This window comes from Agelaius phoeniceus, chromosome 2 (genome assembly GCF_051311805.1).
Source record: "Agelaius phoeniceus isolate bAgePho1 chromosome 2, bAgePho1.hap1, whole genome shotgun sequence".
In the NCBI taxonomy this organism is placed as follows: Eukaryota; Metazoa; Chordata; class Aves; order Passeriformes; family Icteridae; genus Agelaius; species Agelaius phoeniceus.
The window spans coordinates 74,306,597-74,321,402 of NC_135266.1; the positions used below are offsets into that span (position 1 = coordinate 74,306,597).

General features: G+C 36.5%; 1 protein-coding gene across 1 annotated transcript in view; it reads left to right on the forward strand.

Moving 5' to 3' along the window:
• Window positions 1-14,806, forward strand: part of RDX (radixin) — a 44,842-nt gene that overhangs the window by 11,218 nt on the left and 18,818 nt on the right. Inside the window, exons 3-7 of the mRNA XM_054651083.2 lie at window positions 5,972-6,055; window positions 10,967-11,062; window positions 12,378-12,652; window positions 13,887-13,970; window positions 14,424-14,570. Coding sequence (XP_054507058.2) covers window positions 5,972-6,055; window positions 10,967-11,062; window positions 12,378-12,652; window positions 13,887-13,970; window positions 14,424-14,570 — 686 coding nt within the window. The remainder of the gene's footprint in view (window positions 1-5,971; window positions 6,056-10,966; window positions 11,063-12,377; window positions 12,653-13,886; window positions 13,971-14,423; window positions 14,571-14,806) is intronic.

Below are 14,806 nucleotides of genomic sequence, written 5' to 3' on the forward strand. Positions count from 1 at the left end.
TTCATGCCACTGTGAATGATTCTTATACATTGCAGTAAAAGGGCATAGGTTTTGGATTTTCTTTTTTAGAGGATAGTAGGTTAAATAGTTTGGGTGAAAAGGCGGTTTTGAAAGGGTAAAAGCAACTTTAGTACATTGTCCTGGAATACTAAGGTAATATGTGACTGAAAAGTATACATAATTGAAACATTTTCATTTTTGATTGCTTCAGTAGAAAGTCTGCTCCTTCTTTTTGCCTGCGTTTGTGACAAAGTGGCTTTCCAGTTTTTCAACTGTTACTCAGCATCTACTCTGATTTTACAACCAAATAGTTTGTTTCTAAAAGAGACTTAGTGTTCTCAGTTCTACCTAGCAGTGTGAATTTTAGTTGCATGTAGCATGATGTGATCCATCTGAATAAAACTGATGACTTCTTTGTTTAATTACGTCTTTGTTGCTGTAATCAAAATTTGAGCTATTGCAAGTGCTGTTCTCAGTCTGCTTAGTTCTCAGCTTGCTGAAGAACAGAATATTTGTTGACTCTTATTTTCAGTGCTTTCTTCCTAAAAGAACAGATACAAAATGCTTCTCAGCTCTACGGCATTCTCACAGATCAGCACTGAAAATAGAAACATAGAAGCTAAAATTAGACATCACGGGTTACATAACTGTTAATCATTTCATATGCTAAGAAGATTAGATTTAATTGACTGAAATATTGTATTTATAGGGTGTAGAAAGAGTTAAATTATCATCTGGTTTTGGTGATAATTTGCAGCACTTTTGTTCAAGACTGCAAGGCATGAAAGCAAGCAAGCATTACACTGGGGAATAACACAGATAGATGTCAAAGTTACTAAGACTAAAAAGGATTTTTTTTAGGTTTATTCAACATTTTATGATATTGTGTATTCATAAGGAATAAATAACAAATTCTGGAATAATGTTGTGGTTTAAAATTCTAATATTTGCAAGCTCAAACTAATTTCTGTAAGGTGGTTGAACTGAAATAGTGTATACATTTTTTTTACTACAGTGCTGTTGTTACACAGGAAAATCTTTGAGTCTGTGTAATGCAGTATTTGAATTATGGCTTGAATTTATGATTTATTTCTGTAGTATAAATAGACAACTGATGTCAGCTTGGAGGACTGCTTTCTTGATTCGTCTATTAGTAAAATCTGTTTGGCATTATTCTGTAGCCTTCTGTTCTTAATGCTGTTTAATCCTTACCTTTTTACCTTACCTTCTTCATAAAGTTTTTTTCTTTCATCTCTTCCTATATCTACTTTGATGTTAGTATTGAGAGAGTGCTGTGCAGTCTGTGAAGCAGTGGGACTAATACACTGCTACTCTTAACACAATTTAATATGCAAACTTGAGATTGTAAATGGCTGAACCGGTGTGAGGGAGCTCTTTGAACAAACTTTTTTTGCCATATGCAATTTTCTTACAAATCAGACTGGTTTTTGTGGCTTTTACAAATGACTAATTTGTATTGCATTCATTAAGCCAAAGCAAAACCTCTGGAAACCATTTCCATGTTATTTTAAATGGCCTTTTTTTCTCAGTATTGGTATTGACTCAGTTTTGGAGTTCATGATGAAGTGCCATAACTAATATTTGCAAAGGATGGCTGAAGTACAGTAAGATAAAGTTTTAGATTATTAAGCTTACAACCAGGTTTTGTGCGTTTTTCATGGACTGTATCAGTTTGAGGAGAGGTTCAAAGCTTAATGCAGTGACGGTGTAATAGTCCCATAAATTGTGAAGGGTTGAAGTTAGGTACTAAAAGAAAATGTAGACATACTTTTTCAAGTCCTTAAAGGTGAAAGAATGCATGCAATAAAAATATAATTCCCTTATGAAGTGCTGGCTTTTATTAAGCACATCTGTGTTTGTTATTCCAGATATTTTCAATGACTGTACTCTTTATTGGTTTTGATAAATTATTTAATAGATAATTTGCTGTGGAATATTTTCTATAAATGGTATTTTGTGAGCTGTGGCAAATATCCTCATAACCCATTAGCAATATTTGTTATCAAAACATCAGTTGCTCCCTTGGCAAAGAATAATCAACGTGTAATTCTTAAGTGTATGTTTTCCCTTTCCTTTGGCCATGTTTATTCATTCTGAAACAAGTCTGGTAAAATACAGATAAACTCAGTCTGCTGCTGATGCCAAGGACCTGGACAAGCTCGAGAAGTGGGACAGTGTGAACCTCCTGAGGTTCAACAAGGCCAAGTACAAGGTGCTGCACCTGGGTTGGGCATCCCCAACACAGGCTGGGGATGAACAGATGGAGAGCAGCCCTGCTGAGAAGGACTTGGGGGTGCTGGAGGATGAGAGGCTGGCCATGAGCTGTCAGTGTGCTCCCACAGCCCAGAGAGCCAAACGTGTCCTGGGCTGCATCCAATGGTGGGCAGCAGGGCCAGGGAGGGGATTCTGCCCCTCTGCTCTGCTCAGAGCCCACCTGCAGGGCTGCACCAGCTCTGGGGCACCAGCACGGGGAGGACATCATGCTGATGAAACACGTCTAGAGGAGGATCACAAAAATAGTTTGCCGAATGGAGCATCCCTCTTTATGAGGAAAGGCTGAGAGAATTTGGGGTTGTTCTGCCTGGGGGAGAGAAAGGTGCAGGGAGACCTTATTGTGACCTTTCAGTACTTAAAGGGAGCTTATAAGAAAGGTGGAGACAAACATTTTATCAGGGCCTGTTGTAATAGGACAAGGCTAATGGTTTCAAGCTAAAAGGATATAAAAGAATCAAACTACATAAAAGTAAGTAAATTTTTATGATGCAGGAGGTGAAACTCTAAAAATTGCCTAGAGAGGTGATAGATGTCCTGTCCCATCTTTGGAAAGGTTCAAGGTCAAGTTGGATGGGTCTCTGTGCAACCTGATGTAGGGGAAGGTGTCTGTGCTCGTTGCAGGGGGGTTGAGCTAGATGACCTTTAAAGATGACCTAAATAGTTTCCCTTCCAAGCCAAACTATTCTGTGATTCTATTTAATATGCAAACTTGAGATGGTAATTGGCTGAACTGTGTGAGGAAGGGACCTGTCAGATTCTGTAACAAAGATGTGGGATCCTGGTGAGAGTAAGTTTGAAAAGCAGGCACTGAATGAATCTTGTGGTATGTGTAGTGGTAACCTTCCAATACTTGCTACAGGAAGCCTTCATGCATTTCTCTTGTCACCATTGCAAGAGCTCCTTCCTGTTTCTGTATTTGTGTGGTAAAGTTGGTTCAGATTAGTGACTGTCCTCGTAATTTGTGGTTCAGATAATTTCCCCACGGAAAGAGCATTGTGTCAAAGTAGCCAGAGATGCAGCAGAGGTTGTGTGAGTGACAGATCATTGCTGAAGCTCCTGGACCTTCTTTCTCTGCCTGTGTTTTTTCAATTCCCTGCCGTATTTATGATGTGGAAACTTCCCCAATGACTCTTGTTAATGTAGTTTGCCAACTTTATTTTACAGACAATGCAACTGGTACCAGAGGTTTGATTTTTGTTGAGAGGGTGCTCTGTTATCAAGGTTTGAATTGCATAAGTAGACCTTCAGGGCTCTTCAGGTTTTGACAAAAGTAACTTTATGTTCCATGCCCAGAAACAATTGAAGGTGTGAAACAATGTTACAAGTTTGTAGAAGCCTGGTATTTGTATGCCAAAAATCAAAGTCAGTTCAAATTCCTTCAGAAAGAAAATGAACTGTAGTGTTAACTTTTGTCTCTTCTTCAATAATTCATACCACAAAAGGTAATTTTTTAACATTACCATCATTTAATTTGCAACTTTTTTATTAGAACTGAATGTGTAAATATTGATTAGCAGCTGAGTGATCTGTTAATTGGAAGTACAAAGATAAACAGAAATGCTGCAGGCTTAAGCAGTTACTGTAATGTGTAGAAGTGGCTAGGTACTCTTAATGCCTCTTTGTACCTGTTGGAGGTGTAGAAGCTCTGTACTCTTAGAGCACTCAGATTTTTTTGGGGCAGTAATATCCAGAAGCAAACAGAATTTAGAGCTGTATTGAGTTTGTCTCTGTATTACAGCTATTATTTTACTGTTTGCGTATCCTAGTTCTTGTGAAGGATAAACTCTCAGGTAATATTTCTTGCATTTGTAGATGACATTTGTAGTAAGGATATTTATATAAGAAGTTTTTGCTGCTGCAATTAGTTTTGAACTTGCTGTGCTTTATAGATCTGTGATGCTTCTTGTTTTGGCAATGGTGCTGTTATATAACAGAGCACTTTGGCATTTAATAAAATTATTTTTTGGCCTTATTCTTTGTACCTTGCTTACTTGTGACTGCCCTAAAGAAGGTTTCATTTTTTTCAGTAAAAAACTGGCTTTAAAAGTTAATTTTTTGTAATTAAGGGGCAATCCCTCATGCTTAAACTAGTGTAACTGGCAGTGAGTTAGAACTACCATTTAAAATTAGTTATTTTGTTAGATGAATTATATTCCATAAGGGCTTTTTTTCTTCTCTTGAAATAGAGAGACTGAGAATTTACAGAAAACATCTTTTTCCCTCTTCCTGACACACACCCTCTATTTTTTTGAATTTTTTTTTGCAATAAAACTAAACTATCTTTTACTCCAAAGTCTTCAACTCTTGTTCTTTATCAGTGCTTGCACACAGAGTAAAGTTGGCTAAGCCCCCTCTATCATTCTTGTTTGCAAGTCTGTAACCTCGATGTCCTCAGGCTCCTGCTATTCTTGTCTTGTATATCCCCCTCGTGTTTACCTTGACAATGAAGGGAGCAGTGATCAAGCTTCATCTGTTGCATGAAGACAAACTGCTCTGCAGTTTTATTTTCCTTACCTTAGATCTCCCTTCCATGTGTTGTCTTTCCTTCTTTTCCAGACAATCACTTCTCAAAGTATTCCACCTGGTGGCAAAATTAGGGAAATAGTTAATGGAAATGGTTTCCACATGCATAGATCAAGTAGTGTAAGAACCTGTAATACAAGTCCTAATTTATTCCTCTGCCCTTTTTTACAGTAGAGAGAAATTAGAATATATCTGTGTGAGTTTGGTTTTTCTGCATTTATAGGAGGATATATTTGACCTTTTAATACTTATATTCTTATGCACTAAAGATGAATAAAATGTGATTGATACCCTGGCAGTAGGAGTTGGAGGACTGTTCTAACACTGAGAAGACCATGCTGTGCATTTAATACTTTGTTCTGTTTCATGGAAATTCTCACTTCTGTATGTACCAGCTGAAGAGAAATTGGCAAAGACTGTTGTACTTCCAAGTAAGGCTTCCAGTTATCTCCTGCAGTATTTGACTTCTTGTTTTATAACAAATAAACCCAGTGATTGTCAGGAGTCATCTGGAAAATGGTCCTCCCTTTCAGGAGAAGGAGGTTCATTGAATGGTGGCGATTTTTTAGTCTTGTAGTAAGGGAGTTGAAGGAGGTTGGCACTAAGGAGAGCTAACTGCTGTAGTTTTTCTTTCCATTGGTGAAAACCTGCTTCTTATCTGTCCTGAGATGTACAACAAGGTCTAGTCCTAGAGCTTGGTCAAAGTGCCTACTTTGACCACCAAACTGCTTGATTTTAGAAATAGTAAGCAGGAGGCTGCTTGTCTTTTTATATTGCTAGGCATAAATACCTTAAAATGACATATATGTGACCAAGAACTTTTTCTTTTGCATGCATTTGAGAAGCCCTCTGAAAGATAGTGCCAGTAGCTCAATATCCCAATGTTCTTCAGCTGTTTAGTAGTGATGTCAGCTTTCCCATAAAATTAATTTTGAGCTTTGTTCTCTAATTTAACCTTCCAATCTATGGGTAAATACTATGCTGATTATGCTTGTAGACTAAATAACGATGAGAAAGTTTTTAGATTGAAATTTTCTGTTTTTCTTACTGCTATGTTCTGTGTGTACACAAGACCATTAAAATGTTGAACTTGAAGGCTATGGAAGCATTACACTGTTACAATATGATTTAAATGTTTCCTTTTATTCTGTAGATCAATGTCAGAGTAACCACAATGGATGCAGAGTTGGAATTTGCCATCCAGCCCAATACAACAGGCAAGCAGCTCTTTGACCAGGTAACTTACATGTCTCTATGTATGTAAGTGCAAGCACATAAGAGTATTGTGGTTATTAAGGCATAGTCTGAAAAAGTGGTAGTGTTCTCATGTACAGACTGCTTTCCTTATGTTATCTAAGCTAGGCTCTGAGTTAGTGTGAATTTCCTCATTACTTCTCCTGGAACACATTGAATTCAAAGACAACTCTCTAAATACGGTACCAGTGAGCCTTCGGATAAATTGCGTATGGGACTGCTTTGAAGTTAATTGTGGTTTTTATGTCTAATAATATTATAATTGCTACGGCAATATAGTTGTTAGAATTGCGTATTTTAGAAATATGTATGTAACAGTAAGTTCATTAATGAAAGCTAACACAATTGCTTTCCAGCAATAAATACTGTAAGATGGTTTTTCACTTCCCAAATGATAGAACTAAATACTGTTGTCCTGTGAACCAGTTTGGACTTTATGTTTAAAACAAAAAGAAAAGGAAGAAAGGTTTGCAGACCACAAGCACATTAAGGTCATCATTTTCAACTATTCTATCACAGCTACACACTGTCACTTGATGGTGTGTTATACATCAGTCAAATGGACCAAGTGAACAATTTCTTAAACAGGGCTGTTCTTGCACTCATGTGATGTTAGTCTTCAGAATCTTGAAACAAGTTTTTTGAGCTGTGTTGTGGGGTGTTTGAGGAAACCTTAAAAATAGTCACGACCTGTCAATGTGTTATGTTGTTTTCCAACAAGATACCAATAAATATGTTTTATTATCTAGATCCAAAATGTATGCCTTTATTTAGGAAATCTGGAAATATCTGAAATTACCCTTCAAAAATAGTTTAAGTAGATCAACAGGTCTGTCTAGTAGTTGTTTCTGTCCATTCCACTATAGATACTTGAAATATGCAATGATGAGTACTAACAGAAAGTAACACATCAAAAAAGTTCTTTAAACTTTTAGTTGACCTTTTAGAGTCAATTAAATGTCTTATTATATAAATTGAAAAGAAGAGAATGTTTATTGTTTTAATACTGAACTTTTAGATGAATGAAATCGCCTTTGCAGTTTTTGTTTGAAATGACTGACTCTTAACACTTACAGCCTGCCCTTTTCTCTAGCATCAGTAGCAGTATATGGGTATACCTATGAAGTAGGTCTTCAGCCCCTACATAAGAATAAACTTCATGACTCTTAAAAACACTTCTTGAAAAAAGAGGCTGTCTTGCTTTTTGTCTAACCAGCATCACCATCATCAAATAAAAGTATGGTATTCTGTGGCATAGAAGGCTCAAGCTGTTACTTGTCTTTTGCCAGTCTTTGCTATCTTATGCCATTCACTGTTGGGTGGGGTGACATTCTGCTGTGTAATGTCTTGTGCCCAGGTAATCAGGCTCATCCAAATTGGAGCATTTGCAAACAGCAAACAAAGATACAGTTTTGAATTTGTTGTCATGCTGTCTTCTTTGTTCCTCAGTTCTCTGTGTGGTGTTTGACATCACACCAATTCGTACCTCTGGAGCTTTAAACTGAAAAAAAAAATTAGGTCAAGAAAAATCAACCAGGGTAGTTGTGTGTGAGAAACACTTTTTAGTCTGATCTTAAATTCATGTGTGAATTCCACCATGTAACATCAAGAGCTGAACTGTATTATGAAACCAGCATGAAATTTCCAGACAAAAAGTTACCTTGTTTCTCTATAGAAAGAGAATTGAATAGCACTGTTACTGAAAGGATTGGCCCTCAAGGTTTATGCAGAAGTGGTGAATATGACAAGCAAGTTGGTTATTGTTTGCAGAAAATAACCTCTCCATGGATTCAGCTGTTATTTAGTGCTCCCCTACATTTTTGGTGAATGACCTTTCAATCTTTTACCAGCCAGTGTTCTTTTAGGCTTTTAATTGGCATTTTCTGGAGTTGTTCATTTGTTTCCCATTCCATATGTATGTTCTCATCATCTTCATCTGCTAGCAGGCAAGAATGCAGCATTTGAAATCTGTGGCTATCTCTTTTCTCTTCCATTGTCAAAGTCAGTAAACTTCTTCTTTATTGCACAAGCTTTTTTTTTCCTAATTACTTGCATTTCAGAAGGTGTACTAACATACTTATCATTGGTCCCTCTGTCTATCCTGTCTCTGGTCAGAACATGCAAGAGGGGATCTGTCCTCCTCTAGTCAACCAGTTAAGCATCTGTAGCTTCCCTGAGAGAGGAAGAACCCTGTGAGGATGTTTCCACACACTGGTGGTAGTTGTGGGGGAGCTGTTTTGTTTCGTTAGCACTGTGCATTAGTGGCTTTTCGTTGACTGTAGCTGCCATTCAGAAGGAATGTGAGGGTTGTCTCCTTTATTTAATGTTGTAATTTTCCTTTATCCTTTTTCCATTGTCCTTTCCAGATGTCTCCAAAGCCTTCTTTACAATCTTGTGGAAGGTGACGATATGAAATCCTTGTTGTCTAATGTGTATGTTGTGATTTGCCCAAACATACGATGTTCAGGTTGCTTTTCTTCTCCGAGAAGTTTTTATTGCCTATTAATAGTCAAGTTGTAGGATGTGATGGTGGATAAATCTGTTTTACAGATGGGATGAACACTTGCCTGAAGCTACTTAATAGCATTTTGGGCCAGAATCAAACTCCTAAGTTTTTCATTCTTTACTTACTTTTCATTAACATGCTACTGCAGTGCAGAAATGCATGTATTATCTCGGTATAAAGTTTCAGAAAGGTTATTTCTTTCCTTTGAGCTGAGAGGCAGTGTAGGCAATGCTTTTTCCTTATTTGTGGGTTCTGCTGGTTTTAGTGTTGATTTTGCAAACTTGTGTAGCTGTGCATTGCTGTACCCAGGTTGTATGTATTTAAATCATGTGCATCTCAGGGCCATAGTTAGTGGGTTGAGAGCAAAATGTTTTGACGTGAGCATAAGCACTTATGCTCATGTCTCCTTATGCCTTATGGGCAGAGCTGTTGAGCATCTGCAGTTCTGTGCAGCTCAGAGAGCTGATAAGGTACAAGGGCTCAGCTTGGACAGCTGCTGGGTAAAGAGCATTCTCAGTCATCTGATAAAGCCATAAGTAGTTTGATCAGTGTTGTATAGGAGATCTGTGCCAAAAGAAACAGCAGGTCTGAAATTCCTGAGTGGGGGCATCAAATTTAATGCTGCTTGGGACCATACTAGTAATATAGACCTGTTCTAAGCATTTCTTATGATCTAAAGTAAATGATGTGGAAATTCTAGAGGAAATAACCATACTCAGTCAAGGCATCAAACAGGTTGGATCCACAAACATTGTGCGTTTTGTGCTTTGGAGTTTGATGGTGAAATGATAAAGGAGGAAAAAAGGTGCACACTCAAATGGTTGTTAAGTGATTATTCAAATATGCAAGGCAGCAGAAGTAAGTTTGCATAGTTACTTTATGACATTTTCTAATTTTCAAAATCTTAATTTTGCAACCCGATAGTACTACTTTAAAATGGAGGAGGATCTATGTGTAAAATTCTATTTACTTCACATGCATCTGAATGCTTCCATAAAACAGCCTTCAGTAAAGCAGCTTGGCACCATGGTCCAACCTGAGGACATATGTAAGTACTACCATACGTGATCTTTGGAGCCAGAGTTTACAGTCATTTAATAATCTTTGCTGGACCCTTCTGATTAATTGCTTATTAAATCCACATATGCTTTTGCTGTGCAAAAGACTTGTAAACAGTTCCACAGTTTCATTATACTCTGTAGTAAAAGTACTTCTTTTTGTTTGCTTTGAGCCTGCTATGTCATGATTTCTGTTGATTCTCTTGATTCTTACGTTATAAGAAATTATGAACAATCATTCCCTATTTTCCTTCTACATGCCATGCAAATTTTATAGACCTTTATCATAGCCTTCCTTATTTCTCTGTCAGTAGCCCTAGTTCGTCTTAGCTATGCCAAAAATGTTCCAAGTCACTGGTCATTCTTTTCAACATGTCTGACACATTTCCATTGCTGCAGCATCCTTTTTTATAAGTTGATGTGATCAGTCCTTATGTAGAATTAGAGATTTGTGAATACCATACATGTGTATAGTAATGTAATAGCTTTCTTGCCTTTTTGCTCTACAACTAGAACTTTGTTCACATAATTTAAATTGTTATCTTTTATGTACAGTGTTTTGCTTTTATTGAATATGATCTTTTATTGAGGTTCATCCTTTTACTGTTATTCACAGATCTTTCTGTAAGGTTTTTTACAGCAGATTTTTGTCACATCATTTTCATCCTTTTTTGAAGTCCTGGGAGACTTCCCTTGTGGTTGCACTACAATTCTTGTGAAATTGAAAACAGCTTGTGATTTTTGTCCATCTTTTTAAGTGGTGCATCCCTAAAACAGCCTTTCCTCTAGTCAAGGACAATTTTGTTTTTTAGTAGTTTTTGGTGGTAGACCTGATCTGAAATCTTACATGAAAGTCATGTATGTTAAATTAGGAGATCATCCTTACCCCTTTTATCATTAACTCTTAGAAGATGGCAGAACTATTTGAAGGAAGCAGTTCATCCTCATTACATCATACTTGTTCACAAATGTTACTCTTTATTATCATTTTACCAGTTGTCTTCTGCTGAAGTTTACTCACTTCCCCGTAGGGCTGCAGGTCACTTCCCAGATGTGCTTTATAACCTCAGGGTCCTGTTACTACCTTCTGTTCCTCAGGTGCTGATCTACACATGGGCTGCACGCTCCAGCTGATAGCTTGGAGCGTTTGAGTTTATTTAGAACTCTGGGGTTCTCTGAACTTGATGTTTTGCTACTATTCCATCTTTTTTTGTTCTTGTAAGACTTGATTACATTTCAGTTTGTTCACGTAGCTTTATTAAGCTACACAATGCCAGTTAAAAAAATGTATTGTAGTGATGACTGATGATTATGGCTCATTTATCTTTAGGTGGTGAAAACTGTTGGTCTTCGTGAAGTCTGGTTTTTTGGGCTGCAGTACGTGGACAGCAAAGGCTACTCAACTTGGCTGAAGCTAAATAAAAAGGTAACAATTCCCTCATATTTAGCCAAGTGTACAGTTTGAATATACTGTGTAAGCTTTGCTGATTTAATATCTTAAGTGAGGTATGGCTGGCTTCAAATTTAGTTGAAAAATTGCTTTTTGTGTGCTTTAAATGACAAAATAGTGTTAAGTTAGATTAGTTATAAAGAATATGCAAAGCTGCATCATTATTTAATTTGAGGAGATAGTTTCCAGTACTGTGGAATGCATGCATGCATGCATTAAGAAAAGTTGAATTCATATGATTGTCCCATTTTCATGTAGCAGAACATAATAGAATTATTGTTGTACAGTTTGGGCGTGTGTATGAAAGTATTTGAGCTTCAGGAATTTGTATGCATACAGCTATGAATCATTAAATAAGGCAAAATAATCTGCTTCTAAAATTTAGGTATCTGATAGGTAGACTGTAGGATAATATTTTTTTTCCCAAGTGGCATTGAGTACCTTGTATCTCCCAGTTACTGGGAACTGGTTCATTTTACTTTAAATTGTATTTGTGAATTTGAATAGTCACTTCTTATTTTAATATTGGCTGTCAGATTATTTGTTAATGCCACTGTTTAGAATGGAGATACTTGTTTTTTATTTCAAACTAATCAAGAATACCTTTTTTATCTTCAGTATTAAGAGGCAAATTGGGTGGTTTTTAGGAGCAAGTCCCACTGTCTGCACTTATGTAATCTTTGCTTCTCCTCTGTGGAAAATCCAGTCAGTTAAGCCTGCCAACCACCAAATCTGTCTCCTAGAATTTCATATGTGTCTTGTTTCATGCACAATAAACATTGTAGTGCTACAGATACACAGAGACAGGAACAAAGCAGATATATTTATATCAATAGTTGAAACACTTTTAAAAGAATCCAACTCCATACTCACGTTGAAGAAATGTGCTGTAGTTCTTGCTGAAGAACTATTGTTAGACCCTAATTTATTCCTTCCTGCAAATCATCCTTGGATATAGTTTTGATCTTTTTAATTTCTTGCAGCTTCTTAGTTTCCAGATCTTTATTGTGATAAATAAAAATTCACACAAGCCTACAAAAAAAAAACCAAAAAAAAAAACCACCCAAAAAACAACTTAATCAGCCTGTAAGCAGTATTTCAGAATAGTCTGGTTTATTCAAATTGACAAACTTGTTTGCGCCATGTGAACCTTTCAGTGAGTTTTGCAGTGGGCTTGCATGGAAACTGTGGGGTTCAGTGTAGAGAAGCTAAAGACTTAAGTACTATTAAATCACATTTAATTTACCATTTAGTGCTCTGTTTATTTTTCTCTTTATTCCTCTTCCCTCAGGTAACACAGCAAGATGTACGGAAAGAAAATCCTTTGCAGTTTAAGTTCAGGGCCAAGTTTTTTCCAGAGGATGTATCTGAAGAATTAATTCAGGAAATAACTCAGAGACTTTTCTTCCTGCAAGTCAAAGAGTCAATCTTAAATGATGAAATATATTGCCCACCAGAAACTGCAGTTCTTCTGGCTTCCTATGCTGTCCAGTCCAAGTATGGAGATTACAGTAAGGAGATCCATAAGCTGGGCTACCTAGCCAATGACCGGCTTCTCCCCCAGCGGTGAGTGAGATGGGTTTTGCACCAAATGGTGCACATAACTAAAGCACATTTTTTATAAATAAAATATTAAGTGATAACATGCATTTAATAGTGGCTTTCTTAGAGTTCCTCTTTTTGCTAGTAAAATTTAGAGATCCTGATTTAGACTTCAATGAAGAAGCATCACAGCCGCATGTTTCTTGACATGTATTTCCTGTCCTGTCCACAAACATCTGCACAGATTTAATTTTACACATTTCCAAAGTATTCCAAAATAATTTAATGTTAGTGGAGGCCTGCTTCTGCCAAATTAAAATCAAAATACTCCAATTCAGAAGTAACTGAAATTAATTTGATACTCTCTCCTTTTCTTCAGTTTTCATGTTTCTACACACTTAAATGACAATAATTTCCTGAAAGTAAGTGTACTGCAAATAAAATATATTGCAGTGCTTGAGTACAACACAAATTTGTATACTTAAGGTGCTCCTTTTCAGTAGACAAATGCTCAGATGATCTTTTAATTGTCCTTTAAAACAGCTTCTCCACAAACACCTGAAATGCTGGGTGCATGGAATTTGGAAAGCATAATAAAGTTATCATATGCATTTGATTTCTTACTGCACTACTATGCAGAAAGTTCCAGTAGGCCAAAATATAATTCCATCATTGCAGGCTCTTGTAGATTTAACATTACATAGCTTTTTGAAGCTGCTTCCCTATTGATTTTATTCATAAAGGAAAAATAAAAAGGACCCAAAACCACAAAAAAGAAACTCTCAACAAGGTTGTCTGCTGATTTGTTGTAATGTCTTACCTTTTCTTTCAAATGACAGCAGAATGAAAGCTTGGTTGTATCTTTGTACACCTAGAGATTAATTTGCAGCATTGTTGCCAGAAGATTCTATAGGTGTGCATTTTCAGCTGTTGTAAACATTGCATTTTATGACTTAGCTGAGGTATGCAATGGTGTGACTTTTATATTACAAAGAATATAGAATACCAAGAAAAAAGAGGTGACTTTCTCAGTATTTTAGTGTGGGAATTTGGAAATACAAATTCCCTTCTAATTTGGAAATAGAAATTAAAGGGAATTTGTTGAAATACAAAGTCTCTGTTTCTGTGCTGAAAATATGAGCCGTATATAGGAAGTCATCTTTTAAGTTTTTTCAGTTAAAGCATATATTGTGCGATGCAACAAAAGAGGTTAAGCTTGTTGTCAGTGTCGTTTAAGAGCAACAATTTCTATTCACAGTGTGTTAGAACAGCACAAACTGACAAAAGAACAGTGGGAAGAAAGAATACAGAACTGGCATGAAGAGCACAGGGGAATGTTAAGGTAATGATGTAAAAAATGTTCACGACACCTTTCATTATTATTAGGGTGTATTTTGGGAGGTATTTGTTTGGCAAATGTTTCTTTTATACTGACCAAGGTAGGTAGTTATGAAGGACTTCCATGAGAGTTGAGTTTCCAGCTAGGTTGTTGGTTTACCTACATGATTTCTGGTAAGGCTGTCAACTGGTAAGGCTGCCTTTATCCACAGTTGCCTGCCTCTAAAATACATTTAGTATTTGCTTAACTCATGGGGCAGAAAGACAAAGTGCAATGATTGGACTCTACTTTGATATTGGAATGTAGAGCTCTTAAAGGTAGATGAGTCAAACTATTTTAGAGAGAGATTTAATTCATAACTAATTTTACCCCAGCTGTTTTTTCTGTAGTTGCCTTATTCTTACATTGTACTTATGATTTGTTGTCTAAACTATCCCGATTTTTCTTCTTCATCAGGGAAGATTCTATGATGGAATACCTTAAGATAGCACAAGACTTGGAAATGTATGGAGTCAACTATTTTGAAATAAAGAATAAAAAAGGAACTGAATTGTGGCTAGGAGTTGATGCTTTGGGTCTGAATATTTATGAGCACGATGATAAGTAAGTGGGAAATACTCATTTTGCAGTTCTGTACTGGGAGTTGCTATCTGAGATTGTACAACCCCCACCTTACTGTGTGTTCAGTAAGATCTGGCAAAACAGGTTCTCCTTCTAATCTATGTAAGAGATAGAAAAAGAGAGAGAGAAGTTAACTGCCAGAATGTTTGAATTTTAAAGATTAGGGAAGTAAAAGGAGGGAAAGGAAGAGCAGTTCTATGGAAGTTTAAATTTACATT